At 51.0% G+C, this 15,597-nt stretch overlaps 1 protein-coding gene across 1 annotated transcript in view; it reads left to right on the top strand.

The window, feature by feature from the left end:
* The window catches only part of LOC138513680 (V-type proton ATPase 116 kDa subunit a 4-like), a 4,716,919-nt gene that overhangs the window by 4,205,186 nt on the left and 496,136 nt on the right, over positions 1–15,597 (top strand). The window contains exon 27 of the mRNA XM_069628745.1: positions 12,824–12,946. Within this exon, the coding sequence (XP_069484846.1) occupies positions 12,824–12,946 (123 nt within the window). The remainder of the gene's footprint in view (positions 1–12,823; positions 12,947–15,597) is intronic.

The following is a 15,597-nucleotide window of genomic DNA, read 5'->3' as shown; positions in this document are numbered from 1 at the left end:
CATACTGACTATAACCTCCGCACTTTCTTATCATTTCCTGCTGTGACAACCACACATCAATTTGCATGGTCATCTGCATTGAACCTTCCCTTATCAACTCAGCACATGAGCAACACAGCCGACTTGTCGTACGGCGCCCACTTCCTTCAAATCCATACCATCTCGTATCCTCATACCAGAAAGCATAGCGTCTTAATCGTATGCTGCATCTCGTGCAGCTCCCACAACTTGCGTGCAAAAATGGCGTTAACAGAACCGCACCCGCTATGGTTAGACAACCCCCTGATAAAAGACCCACGGAACACGCCTTATAACCGGCCTGTAACTTTAAACTGTATATCTATAGCCGGTATAGCACATTTACATACCCACGTTTACCTACAGCCACAACCCCCCCAGCATGGCTCAATAAATCATTTAACCAAAAGTAAACGCAGCATCCGTCCAAATTGTAAATTATCAGAATGTCCTACTTAAACAATGTAAAGCAGGTCTCTACCAAGTCTCTACCCATGTCAGGTGGCCATAACACCTGACATCGTTCCTCATCGCAGCATTAGCACAGGCACCTCCACGATGATGCTGTTGGAGTATGCCCAGAAAGCAAAAGGAATTAGCCCTCGAATGCGAGCCTGAGAACATAATTTCCCCGGCTGACCATCATTATGTCCACAACCGGTTCCCCTCATGCCCGAAAAGCATGGCGCCGCCTCGCTAAACGGCAAGCAGATTCGAAACCATTACTGCCCCAGAGTACTGCTAGCCGCTCCTTACCTTGGGCAGGCAAATTTGTGCCTTGATCCTCGCTACCATGTTGCTATCTTCCCGTGCCTCCTTTTCTGTGATCCCGAACGAAAACCGCCTTCTCTCGAATGCTGCCCCGGAGCTCTTCCATCCTGGAGCAACTGCAGGAGCAACCCGAACCAGCCAAACAAAATCCAGCAAAAGAAACCTACCCGAGTGAGGTATGTTTCCTTCTCCCTTGCCCAGGTCCCAAGACGCCTACCCGAACGAGGTGAGCGCCTAGCTTGGTTTGTTTCCCCCCCTTGTCCTTTGGCCGTACTTATACCCCCTCTGTCCTTTGTTATTCTCATGGGGGCTGGGCCCTCCCCAGCCCCCCTGCAGGTTTCCCCTCACACCTTTCCCGTTGTTGGGGGCTGTTGCCTGGCAACGTTGGGGCAGTGGCGCCAACTGGCTGCCCCTCCCCATGTTTCTTCGCGCCATCTCGCCCCCACCCCCCACCTAACCCCCCAGGCCCTCTATCGGGCCGTACTTCGCACGGCCCAGGGCCTGGGGCACAGAAGTTCCACAGCGAAAAACAGTAGCCTGCAGCAGCCCTTAACTCCGCACAGGACTTTACGCCACAAGGGTTGAGAGGTCATGAATAAATATCCCAGATCCGGGGGCGTGGCCGTAGCCTTCCGTGAAGTTGTTAAAGGGGGCGGCATATTGACTGGAAGGCACGAAACAGCACGGCTCAGGTAGTCTCAATAGGTCACAGTATGTCATGGGCCCCAAAGTAGCACACAAAGCACAGAAGCTCCACAGCGAAAAACAGTAGCCTACAGCAGCCCTTAACTCCGCACAGGGCTTTCCCGTTCTTTGTATTTTCTGTTAGACCCATTTGGGCTCTCAATGACACCAATTACCCTCCTGGGCATATATTGGCCTACCGTTTGGGTAGCTATTTTTGAAGTAATTGTTTGGGTAAGAGCAGACGTTTATTGAATTCTTTCTAATATTCAACACTTGCATACTCACGGCTCACATATTTTTCACTTGGTACCACAGCCGTGCAGCATGGAAAGCTGTTTCTGGCACCTACAAATAAACTTTCTGTTCACTGCTCCTAGCTTCACTATCACATTGCTTATTTGGTGGTTCCACTTGCACAGCCCAGCATGGTGGTTGTTATGCCTAATTCAGCACGAGAGGCTCATATATACTCAACCATGTGCATACTTTGGATAGCTTTATCGGGACACAACGCATTTTGAATTGACTGAGGGGGCACAGGAGTTTAACCCCAGGTGGATTTTCATGGTGGGTCATTCAAGTTTAAGTGATTTACTACAGAAATGTATTGCAATTGACATGTAATTGCTTGTCCTGTTCTTCTCTCTGCCCGTACCCAATGTTTACCAATTATGTACGTACTGATGGTACACCTGGTATGGATGGTACCCATTTACTGACTGTGAGTTGCATGAGCAGGAGGCCAGCTTTTGGAGACTGAAGAGTGCTTGAGACAGAGACTGGAGGGACAGAAGAGCCTGCAGAGTTCATAGCAGTGGAGAGGAGAAGTTGGTTACAGTTAAGGTGAAGGAAGAGGCGATTGTAGCTGGAGGTAATACCTGTAAGGGAGAGGTGGTTATGCCATGATCTGTTAATATCTGTAAGGAGGTGGTGATTCTATCAGGAGGTGGTGGGATCAGCCAGGTGGAGGTGGTTTTGGCTGGAGGTTATGATCCTTGTAAGCTATGTAATTAGGAAGTGGCAGTACCAGTAGGAAAATGTGGTTGTAGATGGAGGAAGTGAGATCAGAAGGGAACAAGTTGGTGGGATCAGAAAGGAAAGAGTTAGTGAGATCAGAAGAGAAAGAGTTGGTGAAATGGGAAGGTAAGGAGGTGGTGGTGGTAGCAGAAGTGGAAGAGGTTTTGACATCTGTAAGAACGAGCAGGTGGTTATAGTAGGAGGTGGTTGTAGCAACACAGTGGATGATGTGGTTATTGTAGGAAGTTGTGGTATCAGAGACAGAGCGGACATGGATACAAAAAAGGTGAAAGTAACCATGACGAGGAAGAGGGGGTTACATCACAAAGTGATAGTGAAGATAGCAAGGTATGGTTCTGAAAGAGCAGATCAAAGCTGATCCGTTGTGGTAAAGGAAGCTTAGGGAACTCTAAAGGAGGGACAGGGAGTTTGCTGAGGTGTTTATAAGAGAGGAAGTAGAGACTAATAAGATGAAGCCTTAGTTAGAAGTGGTATGGAGTTGAAGAGCACAACATCAGATACTAAATGAGAGCTGGAGAGAGATCGGTACATTGAGAACAAGAATATGAAGGTTTCGGCTGGCCAGGCCAGTCCTAAGCAGAATCAGTTGTGGGAAATTGAATTTGAATATGAAGGGGTCAGGAAGGACAGAACAAGATATAAGAGGTAAGAAGGGTTGAAATAGGTGTGGCCCAGGATAGAATAGGTTTGAAGGATTACCAATTCCACCTTTCACTGACTGTCTCCACAGAGACTCCCCTCACTATCTTGGTGATGGCAGGACTTTGAACTACATAGTCTAGGAGTTTAGGACCTTGAAAATCCCACACCTAGTCAAACACAGGGGTACAATATGGGAATCATCAAAGTGACAACGGACTGAGACTTGCCAACAATGGTGAATTAAACCCTCTTGGACAGAGAAGAACTTGGAGAGGACGTTTACTTTCATCTGAAGGCTAGAAAAGCCTGTAAACACCACACGGGCCAAGGAGAACTTTGTGGAAACTTCCAGGGCTTGATGACCCACACTGAGGAGAAACATCCTGATATTTTTACTCAGGGGACTTGTGTGATGCTGGAAATACATTGGAGGGACAGGGCCTCCATGTCCTTGTCCTGTACTCCCTTATCATGTGTTTTCTGTGTTGTTTTCTGCACAGGAGTCCACGTAGGACTCCTGGCAGTGCAGCTCTTCCTCTTTTTGTTTGTGGTGAACAGAGACCCTTAGGATACCCTTATGGCACCCTTGAGTGGGGGTACAACCCTGTACCCCTAGTGTACGTGTTTGGGCACCTGGGTGAGGCCCACAGAGCAGGGTATGGGCTGGTGGCAGCTCCATGCTCAATTTGACAGGTGCTCTGAGTGTCCTCCATTTTGGGATGCGCAGGCCCTGCCATAGGAAACAGTGGATTCCTGATAGGAGACAACATGCCCCCTCTGGCCTCTTGGTTTCTGTGACCTGTTACCTTGTTTTCCCAAAGTCCTGGGAAGCCCTGACTCTGTCCCTTCCCCTGACTGGCTGTTGGGTGGAAGAACCATGTATGGTATTGTGGGGTAGTCCAGGCCAGACTGGCTGGAGCCTTCCCAGTGACTGTATGTGGTGGTACACCCTTGGGGTGGGACCTGGGTGAATGGAGTGTTTGACCAATATGCATTCCATGTTATGGGTGTCTGGTATCTGTGTGTGTGACACAAAGAATGAGACAGCCCTGCCCTGACATGAATGCAATGTGGTGTGCTGAAAGGCTCGGTGCTTGCCCCAATCCACATTCCTTGTTATGGGTTTATGGACGAAAGTGAATGGCCTGAATGCACTGTGAGCCTGATTGGCTGCCTGCCTGCATGAACGCCATTCTGATTGATTGGCTGACCGAGCCTGGCTCAGCAGTGTGAATGAGGGACAGATCTGTATATCTGGGACCTCTCATTTACCAGAAATGTTCAGAAGCTTAAGTTGAAACTTGAAGCTACTTATCCTTGAAGCCCAGCTGGAAGAAGAAGAATTGCTGCTGCTTTCCTTCAACCCGATCCGAAAGCTGTCGAGTCTGACAAGGACTGATCCAAGGGAGGACCTGGCTAGGAGACCTCTCCCCGAGCTACGAGAGAACATCATGCAGATTTTGATATTCATTGAGGGTCTTTGGAAGCCAGTCCCGAAAGGCTGTCGACCGAAGCCGGGGTCCGCTGAGAAATCTTGAATTAAAACACCCATTGAGGCTATTGAAGTCCATTGTCATCGACCAGTGTTGAGAGGATTTCTGTAACTGCTGGAATCCAGTCGAGTCGTGCTGCCCAGAAGCGGAGACAGCTTGGCGCTGTGCTATTCAAGGACTGGAGCCGCAACGCTCCACCTTTGCCTAAGAACTTTTAAACCAAGGGCTCCCTTGCCATCACCGTCGACCGCTTTGTCCCGCCGGAGAAAGTCGAGATCGTTGACGACTGAGGAGAATCCGCCAGTGGGTTTCCCGCCACCCGAAGTCCACAAAGAGGCTGACAAGTGAAGATCCAAAGTCCAGCCGTGGTTGAGTCGCAATCGCTGAGCCAACATCCGACACCGACCATCGACACCCCACTGCTGGGCATACGTTCTTCATCGAGTCTTCTTTGCGGCACCATACTCTCTTCTTCGAGAACTCTCGACGCTGAGGTTCACATTTCTTCGAGGACTCTCGGCACACTGTGGCTCCTGCTTTAAAGGGATTCCACCCTTGAGGGATCCGTCGACAAACCGTCGAAGAAACTCTGCTAACTCAGGTACATTGGGGTAGTGGAACATTTTTGACCAGGAACCAAAACTATTTAAATATAAATGGACTGGGCTTGTTAATACACTTTATTACAGGTTGCCCAGGTGGGGGGATCCTCACACAGAACTTCCTCTAGGTAGAGGGGGTCAGCATTTCTGCCATTGTTTAATCTAACTTGTCTTCCTTCCTATGTCCTATGTTGATACACCTTACAGTTTGATTTGTATGCCATCAGAAACTGTCAGTAGTTGGTGCATTTTAAAGGAGTCAATGGTTAAGAGTGGTACCACACAGACATACTGACCACAGCCAATGACTGCCCTCTACCTAAGCACCGCCTCTGGCAGCCATCTTCAGATTTTTACCGCACGTTCATGTGTTGGGATCCTCGTGCTATTGCTCTCGAGCGTTAGTGCTATTTTTTCGCGCTTTTTACAAAAAACTTCGATTCTCTTTCTGCCTTTACTGCCTTCATGAGGACAAGACGCACGTGGAGAAGGACTGTGCGTTTTGCGGCAACATGTCGGAACGGACCATGAAGGACCGCCATCAACGTCTCGCCAACTGGCTGGAGGGTAAGAGCCCGTCTGGCGAGAAGAAGAAGAAATCCGAGCGGTCTTCTAAGACCTTTGAGGGCGCCCCGGCGACGGGGGCCCAACATAAGGCCAAGCACCGCGAGTCCGCTGGCACCGGGAGCGCCGAACGGTCGGGCTCTACGGGCGCCAGGCAGGGCGCACCCTCCCCGGCACCATCAACCACGAGCCAACGCTCTGGGTCGGGTAAGAGGAAGGCCGAGCACCCGGCGAAGCTCCTGGAGAGGCCCCGGTCGAGCTCTAAGGCAGAGGAGGAGCGTGGCAGTGCCCCCTCCCTCAAGGATAAGGCGGTGAGCGCACCTAAGGTGGTGAAGGCCTTGATCCATCCGACCAAGCCCTCTATCGAAACGGTCGCGGCGGCCCTGGCTCAGCCTGTGGTGGCTGCACCAGTGGTGGCGACCTCAGGGCCCAGAATCTCCCTGCCTCCTCGGAGGGAGTCTTCCTTTGTGCCCATCGATAGGACCCCCGTGAAACCCCCCGTGGGGAAGAAGAAGGGGGGGCAGGGCGTCGTCGTAGAGTCGGCCTCAACCTCAGAAGAGGAGCTGATCGAGGTCTTAAGCCACGGCCTAGGCGTGGAAGAAGGCCAGCCCGTCGGAATGGACCCCGACGCAGGTGACGACGACGACATCGTCGAGGATACCGACGGGGCCCCTGCTCGCCCGTCGGATTCCCCTCTGCCAGCGCCGCAAGACAACTCGGTGGCCATTTTGTTGGCCATACAGTCCTTATGCTCCGAGATAAGGACGAGGCTACCGTTACCGACGGAGGAACCTCTCCCGTCGGGGGATCCAGTACCGGGACCTTCTGGTGTTCCCCCTACCAAGAAAAGAAGGATCCATCCACCACCTCCTTTTCAACCGTCGCGCCCCTTCCAGCCCTCCTCCCCGTCCACCCGAGGGGATGATACGGGGACTGACACGGCAGCGACGGGTACGGACGACGAGGCATACGACGAGGATTTTCCGTCGTCGCCTCCCACCAGGGCCTCTCCGCCCGACGAGATCGGATCTTTCCACTCCATGATCTCCAGGGCTTCCGAGCTTTTCCAACTCTGCCCTGAGGAGAAGAAAAAGGAAGGCTTCCTTTATCAGCGGCGCGAGGCCAAGAGGAAGACGGTCCTCGCAGTGCCTCTGTTGGACGACATTTGGGATGAGGGCCTTTCCCTCCTCAAGAACCCTTCCACGACGCCAGCTAGAAGAGACCGGTACGAGAAAAAGTACCGGGTCCCGGACACGGCCCCCCTATGCCTCCGGGCGCAGCCTACCCCGGACTCCGTCGTCTCCGCGGCAGCCAGGAAGAAAGCGGGGGGGGTGCGGCCTCCACATCGACTTCCCCGCCGGACGGCGAGGGAAAGAAATTGGATACTATGGGGCGTAGAGTCATCTCGTCGGCAGCGACGACGATTAAAGCGGCCAACGCCTTGGCTATCGTGGCCCGCTACGACAGGGAGCTCTGGTACAAGATGGCTCCCCTGCTGGATTTTCTGCCGGACGACAAGAGGGCGGAGGCCCTTGAGATCCTGCAGGAAGGTGAGGTGGCCTCGGACCACGCCATCACCGTGGCGACGGACATCGCCGACACTGGGTTCCGCCAGCTGGGCAACGGCGTTTGCCTTCGACGTCGTGGATGGCTCAAAGCTACGGACTTCCGGCAGGACGTCCAGACCAGAGTCCTGGACATGCCCTTCGACGGGAACAACCTGTTTGGGAAGACAGTGGACGATTCCCTTCAGGCCATCAAGGCGGATACGGAGACGGCCCGGGCCCTTGGAGTCCTGCAACGACGGACGCCCTTTCGGAGCGGCGGAGGCAAGGGCGCCTCCAAAGGTTCCGGCGGCGGTTTCGCTTCCTACCGTCAAGCGGCCCGCTCGTCGTCGCAAGAGGCCTACAGAGGACGAGGCAAGTCTAGCGGACCCCGCCGTCGTCGCCAAGGAGGTCAAGGCGGCAAGGCCGCGTCCAAGCAGGATTGAACCGGCCGTGGGGTCGGGCCCCCACCGAAGCACCCCGGTGGGAGGCCGGCTGGCGGGCTTCGTCAGCGTGTGGGAGTCCATCTCCACCGACCGTTGGGTGCTGGACGCCCTGGCCCGGGGCCACGCGCTCGAGTTTCAAAGAAGGTGCCCGCGCGTCCCCCCCGTGGCCAGGAAAGAACTTCACGTCCCTCAACTTCTCCTGGAGGTAAAGGCGATGCTCAGAAAGGGCGCCATCGAACTCGTCCCAAAGAGGCTTCGGGGCTCCGGAGTCTACTCGAGATACTTCCTCGTGAAGAAGAAGACGGGAGGATGGCGCCCCATCCTAGACCTGCGACGTCTGAACAAGTTCATCAAGGCGCAGAAGTTCCGGATGGTCACCCTCCAGCACGTCCTGGGTCAGCTGGAGGAAGGAGACTTCCTATCGTCGTTGGATTTGGAGGATGCCTACTTCCACATTCCCATCCTAAAGGGGCACCGCAAATTCCTCAGATTCGTGGTCCAAGGGCGTCATTACCAGTTCAAAGCCCTTCCCTTCGGACTACGGTCGGCACCCAGGGTATTCACCAAGTGCCTTGCACCGGTGGCGGCGCAGCTGCGCCGCGAGGGGATTCACGTCTACCCCTACCTGGACGACTGGCTCATCCGCGCCAAGACGAGGGAGCTCGCCGTGGTCCACACGGCAAGGACCGTCCAACTCCTCACGGACCTGGGATTCTCCGTGAACTACGCCAAATCCCACCTGGTGCCCGCGCAAGTCGCACTGTTTCTGGGAGCGAGGCTCGACACAGTGTCCCTTCTGGCCTCCCCGTCGGAGGAGAGGACCAGGACCATCTTGGGCAAGGTGCAACGGATGTTGGTGGCCGACGCGGCCAAAGTGAGGTCCATCAAGTCCCTCCTCGGGATGATGTCTTCCTGCATCTACCTCATTCCCATGTGCAGGCTCCGGATGCGCCCGTTGCAAGAATTCCTGGATGCGCGCTGGATCCAGACGACGGGCAGCTTCGAGGAAAGGATCAAGCTCGACGAGAGTTTCCGACGAGCGATACGGTGGTGGGGCACCCGCGCGCATCTGACGGCGGGCATGGACTTCCAGACCCCAGCCCACCAGGAGACTGTGACCACGGATGCCTCCCTGGAAGGGTGGGGAGCGCACACCAAAAATCTGCACGCAAGGGGACTCTGGCTCCCGACGGAGAAGTCCCTACATATCAACGTCCTGGAGCTCCGTGCAGTGTTTTGGGCCCTCAGGTCCTTCCTTCCGTCCCTCAAGGGCAAGGTGGTGAGGATCTTCACCGACAACACCACCACCATGTTTTACATCAGGAAACAGGGCGGAACCAGGTCCCCGGCGCTGTCCAAGGAGGCGCAGGACCTGTGGCATTGGGCCGTCGCCCAAGGGATTTTTCTGGTGCCGTTTCATCTGGCAGGGATAAAAAACACCATCGCCGACTCACTCAGCAGGGAGCTGCGCTCGTGCCACGAGTGGGAGCTACGGCAGGATCTGGTGGATCGCCTCTTCCGACGGTGGGGCACACCCCAGATCGACCTGTTCGCGACGGCGACGAACACCAAGTGCCGGAGGTTCGCCAGCAGGTTTCCCCAGACGAGGAGCATGGGCGATGCTTTCTCGTTCCCCTGGGAGGGCCTGTTCCTCTACGCGTTCCCTCCCTTGCCTCTGCTAATCCGGCTCATCAACCAGCTCAAGAGGTCACGGTGCAGGATGATCCTCATCGCACCTGCGTGGCCGAGGCAGATATGGTTCCCGGACCTTCTGGACTTGTCAGCGTCCCCGCCGATCAAGCTGCCGGCGGACGCGGATCTACTCTCCAGGGAAGGAGGCGCCATCCTCCACCACGACCCGAAGTCGCTGAACTTGCAGGCCTGGCTCCTGCAGCGCTAGAGTTTGGAGGATACGACATACCGGCCGATTGCAGAGAGGTTCTTGCAAAGGCCAGGGCGTCCTCGACTCTTAAATGCTACGGACACAAATGGAAGAGGTTCTCTGTCTGGTGCCACGCACAGAAGATTAACCCTCTACGGATTACGGCTCCCCAAGTACTGCCGTACCTGCTGACGCTGGCCAAAGCTGGTCTGGCACACGCGTCCATCAAGATTAATCTTGCTGCGATCTCCCGATACACCAGAACCACGGGCCGGACGTCCTTGTGGTCTCATCGTCTGGTGAAAGAGTTCATGAAGGGACTGTTCAGATCGTTCCCGCCGGTGAAGGCTCCGGCCCCGGCGTGGGAGCTCAACGTGGTGCTGACCAAGCTCATGGGACCTCCGTTCGAGCCTCTGCACTCGGCCCCGTTGAAGTTTCTATCGTGGAAAACAGCTTTTCTTGTGGCCATCACCTCCGCACGACGAGTGGGAGAGATCCAGGCCCTTTCCTGCAAGGCCCCGTACTTGACTTTCCACGACACGAGGGTAGTGCTCAGGACGCACCCCTCCTTCATGCCCAAGGTACCGTCGGACTTCCATCTCAACGAACCCTTGGTGTTACCTGTGTTTTTCCCGTCGCCTTCGTCGCCGGCTGAGAGGACTTTGCACTCGCTGGATGTAGCTAGAGCGCTGAAGTTCTACGTGGACCGCACGAAGGGTTTTCGGAAGACGTCACAACGTGGAGGTCGACGCACACCTTCACGAAATTCTACTGCGTCGACCGGGATTCCAGGGAGGAGTCCAGGGTCGGCCAAGCAGTGCTGCGCAACCTGTTCGCCTGAGGTGAGCCTGGTGAGGAGGTAAGATGCTTAATGTTGAGTTTATGTGATGCTTAATGTTGAGCCTTTGCCACCTCCCGTGGTTGTGCATGTGTGTACTGCTATGTATTCTTTATTCATGAGCATGTGAATCCATGCCAGACCCCATGCTGGAGAAGGAACAAGTTACTTACCTGTAACTGTTGTTCTCCAGCATGGGTCTGGCATGGATTCACATGCGAACCCTCCCGCCTACCCCTCTGCGGCTCTTCACTTGGTCATACTGCCACTTCACGTGCTTCCAAATCTGAAGATGGCTGCCAGAGGCGGTGCTTAGGTAGAGGGCAGTCATTGGCTGTGGTCAGTATGACGCAGAGACCAGTGATTGGTTATTACTACGAAAGACAGATCAGAAACGAAACTGATACTGGTTTTTTCTTTACCGAGGATTCCCAGCCTGACGACGGGGAATATTCATGAGCATGTGAATCCATGCCAGACCCATGCTGGAGAACAACAGTTACAGGTAAGTAACTTGTTCCTAATTGTGTATATATCTTGAACCTTATTTATGTAAAGAACTGTGTTAGCACATAACATAGTGTGGGGGGCTTGGGGACTACACTGTACTTAAGGACCAGCCTGCATCACCTCCTGAGAGCTTAAGCCTTGGTTGCCCGTCCTTTGCTACCACAATAGAGAACCTTGGCTGGGGTGCTCTGTGCTTCTACTCTGCGATATAGAGGGCAGGAGTACAGATAGCCGCCCCCTCCATTCTTTACAACTTGCCATTCTTCTTCGTCCCAGGAGTCTTACATGACACCGCTTTGTTATTTGATGTTACCACTTTAACCTCCTCTACATCAACTTTCCCAGCAGATGTTACCACCTTCCCCTCCTCAATACAGCCTTTTCCATCTAATTTGACCACCACTGCCATGAACGAGGAGGTGGTGTAACACCCCCCCAAACTCCCTGCCATAACAAAACAAAACAAAAAAAAGCTGGGGGCTGCGTGGGTGTCCCCCGCAACACCATGCTCACTATAGTATACAGTATAGCGAGCGCAGTGTTGCGGGTGACACCCCTACAGCTCACCCGAGCAAATGTAAAAAAAATAAATAAAAGAAAAGGACCCTGCAGCGCTGGTTCCCGATCATGGAAGTGAAAGGGAACCGGCACTGCAGGGACACAGCTCGTCTGAAGGAAAGGTAAGTAGGGGGGTGGGGTGTGTTCGGAGCTGTGAGTGAGGATGTGTGTTTGAATCTGTGTGATTTGTAATGGAAATGTTGGCATGGGAAATGTACAAACATTTTGTACTGTGTACATTTCCCATGCGAACATTTCCGTCGCGGGTAATTTACCCGCGGACAAATCACGTAGATCCGGGCTGAAGCATTAGAGCCTGAGAAAACTCAATGCTACCCAGACTGTCCTGTACTAGCCTACTGCGATGCAGAGAAGGGTCAAGGCTACCTGGGCTGTGCCACACAGGGTAATTGTAATTGTCCCTTACCCTGTGACTGAAGCAAGTTACCATATTGGTGGGCCCTAGAACTAGACAGGGTACTTCATCGCATAACCTTAGCTCAGTGGTTAGTACTGTAGACAAAGGATGTCTGAGGGTTTTATGCTTAGATTAATGTTTACCTCTATGCTTTGTGGATTATAATGTTTATATTTAGTGTATACATTTAAAGTGCAGGGATTTAGTGCCGGCGGGTTGGGGTTTAAGATTAAATTTAGGGTTTACTGTGAGACCTAAAGGTTGTGATGAATCTTATTTTTTTGGTTTAATCTTAAAGGGTGAGGTTTTAGTTTGATTAACACTAATAAAATATCACATTTTAACTTATCCAAATGAGAGGATAAGGCCAACGGAAAAAAGTGACAGATGATTGTTGACAGGACAGAAGCAGATTGGAAGATTAATCACATTGCAAAGCTTTTAAAAAGAAAATTCAGATATGACACCCACAGAAACCTAAAATCCTACTGATCGTGCAATGTTCTTAACAGAACATTCCTCCCTTGTTTTCCAACTTGTCTTTGAACTTCTTAATAAAAATAGTTATTTGTCAGTTGTTGGACTGTCATTCTAAGAAATCGTGAACTGCTTAAGATGCAGGTATCATGGCACTAGTGCCGTATGATTCTGAAAAGAAAGAAACATGAAGGAAAGTTTGTCATGTTTGCAATGGCATCCAGCTGCTAGAAAATATGTAAATTCAAAAATGGCGATCAATGTATCCTTCAAAGACTCTTTCATACAGCACAGCAATGCACATATAATACCCCCATTGTGTTGTTTCCCTACAGGATATTTCATCTGAAAGTATTGAGCAGATGTCTGTTAACATAGAAGATGACATTGTGCCCCAACCTGTTATAACATTCCCTCATGAAGATTCCCAACCTGGCAAAGGAGAGCACGAAGAAAAGGTAAAGTGAGAAAAACATTGGTTGCTTATTTATTCGGTCCTCATATATTGTCTTGCACTTACAAGAAATCGATTGATATGGCTGCCCCTCGTTGTCAGGTACCTCCTGACGTATTAATTGGAACAAACAGTACAGCAAATAAGAATAATCAAAAAAGAAAATCCTCCAAGAAAAAGCAGGTGTTTTAATGGACCATTCCATCGACCACCTCTTACCTTCAACTAGTACAACAGCCTAAATATCAGAAAAAAAATAAATATTGCTTATGCTAGAGATGCGAATGGAGAGTTTGTGGTAGATCCAAAGCCAACAGTTACAGTCATTCCTTTACTGAGTAATACCATTCACTGGTTTGGATCCAGAAAGCAGAAAATGTACAGGTGTCATTTTTAGTTGCGGTTATATGATTTTGTACCTGCCCATATATAACATCTCATTAATATCAGTAGGCATTTTCTTGGCCCAGTTCATGCCAATCATAAATGAAAATGATAACATGTTCGATATCACTCACTCGGTGGTCAGAGATTAGTTTTTTTCCCAAAATTATCATAAAGCAATTTCACATAATTTCCTTCTGTGTCAAGGCAGATAAGTGTTTAAATACCAAGTACCAAAAGGAAGCTAGCTTCAGACAGTCCACACACATATGTAACATCTCACCTCCTGTCTTACCATGTTGTGGACAGTCCGGGTCTCTTTGTCCATAGCTTTCAACCTGTTGAGAGCAGATTTAAAATAAATGATATCCGTGAAAAAAGCAATGCTAGACTTTAACAGGGACTACAATTCTTGTTGCTTTTTCACAGGGTAGTTTATTTATTTATTTTAATTTAAAAGTGTATTCCAGTTTACATTAAACTTTTTTTTTTACAATCCGGTCAAATCGGGGTACATGTGCAGAAACACTTTAGTAACGTGACACAATCACAACAACATAGGGCAGTGCGTTCACTGTTTTTCGAATGTTGGGCAGGGAAGAGATTAAGAGTTCAATGTTTCGTACATCATCAAGATGCTGGTGGTTGTCGCACTATCCCCGGGAATCGTTCTGCATAGTCCAGGAAGGTGGGCCCAGGTGTTGTGAAATTGCCCCATGATTCCCAGTTGAGCAGCCGTTATTTTCTCTGCCCCTGCTGAATCCCAGCATTTTACCCACCACATGGGGATTGCCAGACCTTCAGGATGCTTCCATAGCCGGGCGTTAGTGATTTTAGCTGCAGTGAGGTGTTGGGTAATCAAGCCCGCCAGGTAACCCTTGAGTGGGAATGTCCCCCCGCCCGTGTTGCCCAATAGCATAATCTCCAGATCCCATGGAATTGTCAGTCCCGTGATTGATTTAATCTGGTTCAAGTCCTCTTTCCAATATAACCTTGATTTTGGGCATGACCATAAAAGGTGGAATAGTGAACCCGTTTCCGCGCATCCTCTCCAGCAAAGCAGGGAATACCCCGGATTGCATTTGTTCAGGATTTCCGGGGTGACATACCACCTGTAGCATACTTTCATCGCCCCCTCCTTGTTCGTAATGCATTTTGAGGTTTTGTGCATGCGGGTCCAGATACGCCCCCATTCTTCCATTTTTAATTCTCTTCCTTAGTCCCTCTCCCATCTGAGCATATAGTTCTCTTTCTTATTGGGGTCACCCTTCTCTAGGAGCTTGTATAGGGTTGATGTTTTCCCCCTTGGGGCCGTTGATGTTAGTGTGTGTTCCAGCTGGTTCAGTTCTCTGCTCCCATGCGTTCTAGTGTTGTGTTGTGACATCCAGTGCCGAGGTTGTGCATAGCGGAATCTTTCGGTTTCTGGGATTTGGAATTCAGTTTTGCTTTCTTCAAAGGAGAATGGTGCTCCATTGGTGTAGAATTCCTTAATTTGCCTCAAGCCCCTGTAGAGGAACAGCTGAATGCCCCTGCAGGAAGTCCCGCCCATATTCTGACTATATGTTGGAAACTGGAAATTGCGACATGTGCAACTCCTGTAATGGTACCCATTACACGAAGAGCCTTTGAGACAAAGTATCCACTGAGAAAGCCCTATGTGATGTATCCCCGGAGAGATAGTGGTCTCCTGAGGGAAAACCCAGAAGAACTGTGAAAAGGTGAAAAGAAGAGGCTGGTGACATCACAAAGGATGAGCGTGACACACTGATAAGGATAACCGAAGAAGAAAAGGCATGGACCTTATCGAATCTGATGGTGAAGTAAAGAATTAAGAAGGCGTTCATGTGCGGAATGAAGATTGCATGTGTGCGAAGCACTGCAGAAAATTACAAGTCGTTTTATAACTGTACAGATGCTGTAACGCAAGTAGGCTAATCAGAAAGGCTGGCTATATGTAGTGAATTCACTGCAGGCGGTGCCGCCAATATATGCATATGTATATAGAATCTGGATATTCAATGTCAAAACTTTGGTAAACTCAACCCGTGGAGAAAGGAGGATTGATAGCTGTGTGTGTGTGTCGCAGCAAAGAAATAAACCGAAGCGTGAAGATGGACCAAAAGAAAACTGCTTGGCCTGGTGTCAAACGCTAGGGCAGCCAAAACTGGTTATCAGTCCTTGAAGAACAGTGAATTTGAGAATGCTGAGGCATCCTTTGTTAAGTTGCAAAGAAAGAACACCATGAGTACCAAGTTTCTTTATTCAGGACAA

Source organism: Ambystoma mexicanum, chromosome 12 (genome assembly GCF_040938575.1).
Source record: "Ambystoma mexicanum isolate Mex_15411 chromosome 12, UKY_AmexF1_1, whole genome shotgun sequence".
Lineage (NCBI taxonomy): Eukaryota > Metazoa > Chordata > Amphibia > Caudata > Ambystomatidae > Ambystoma > Ambystoma mexicanum.
Note: the sequence above shows the minus strand (reverse complement) of the source record. Positions and strands in the feature narration are given on the sequence as shown.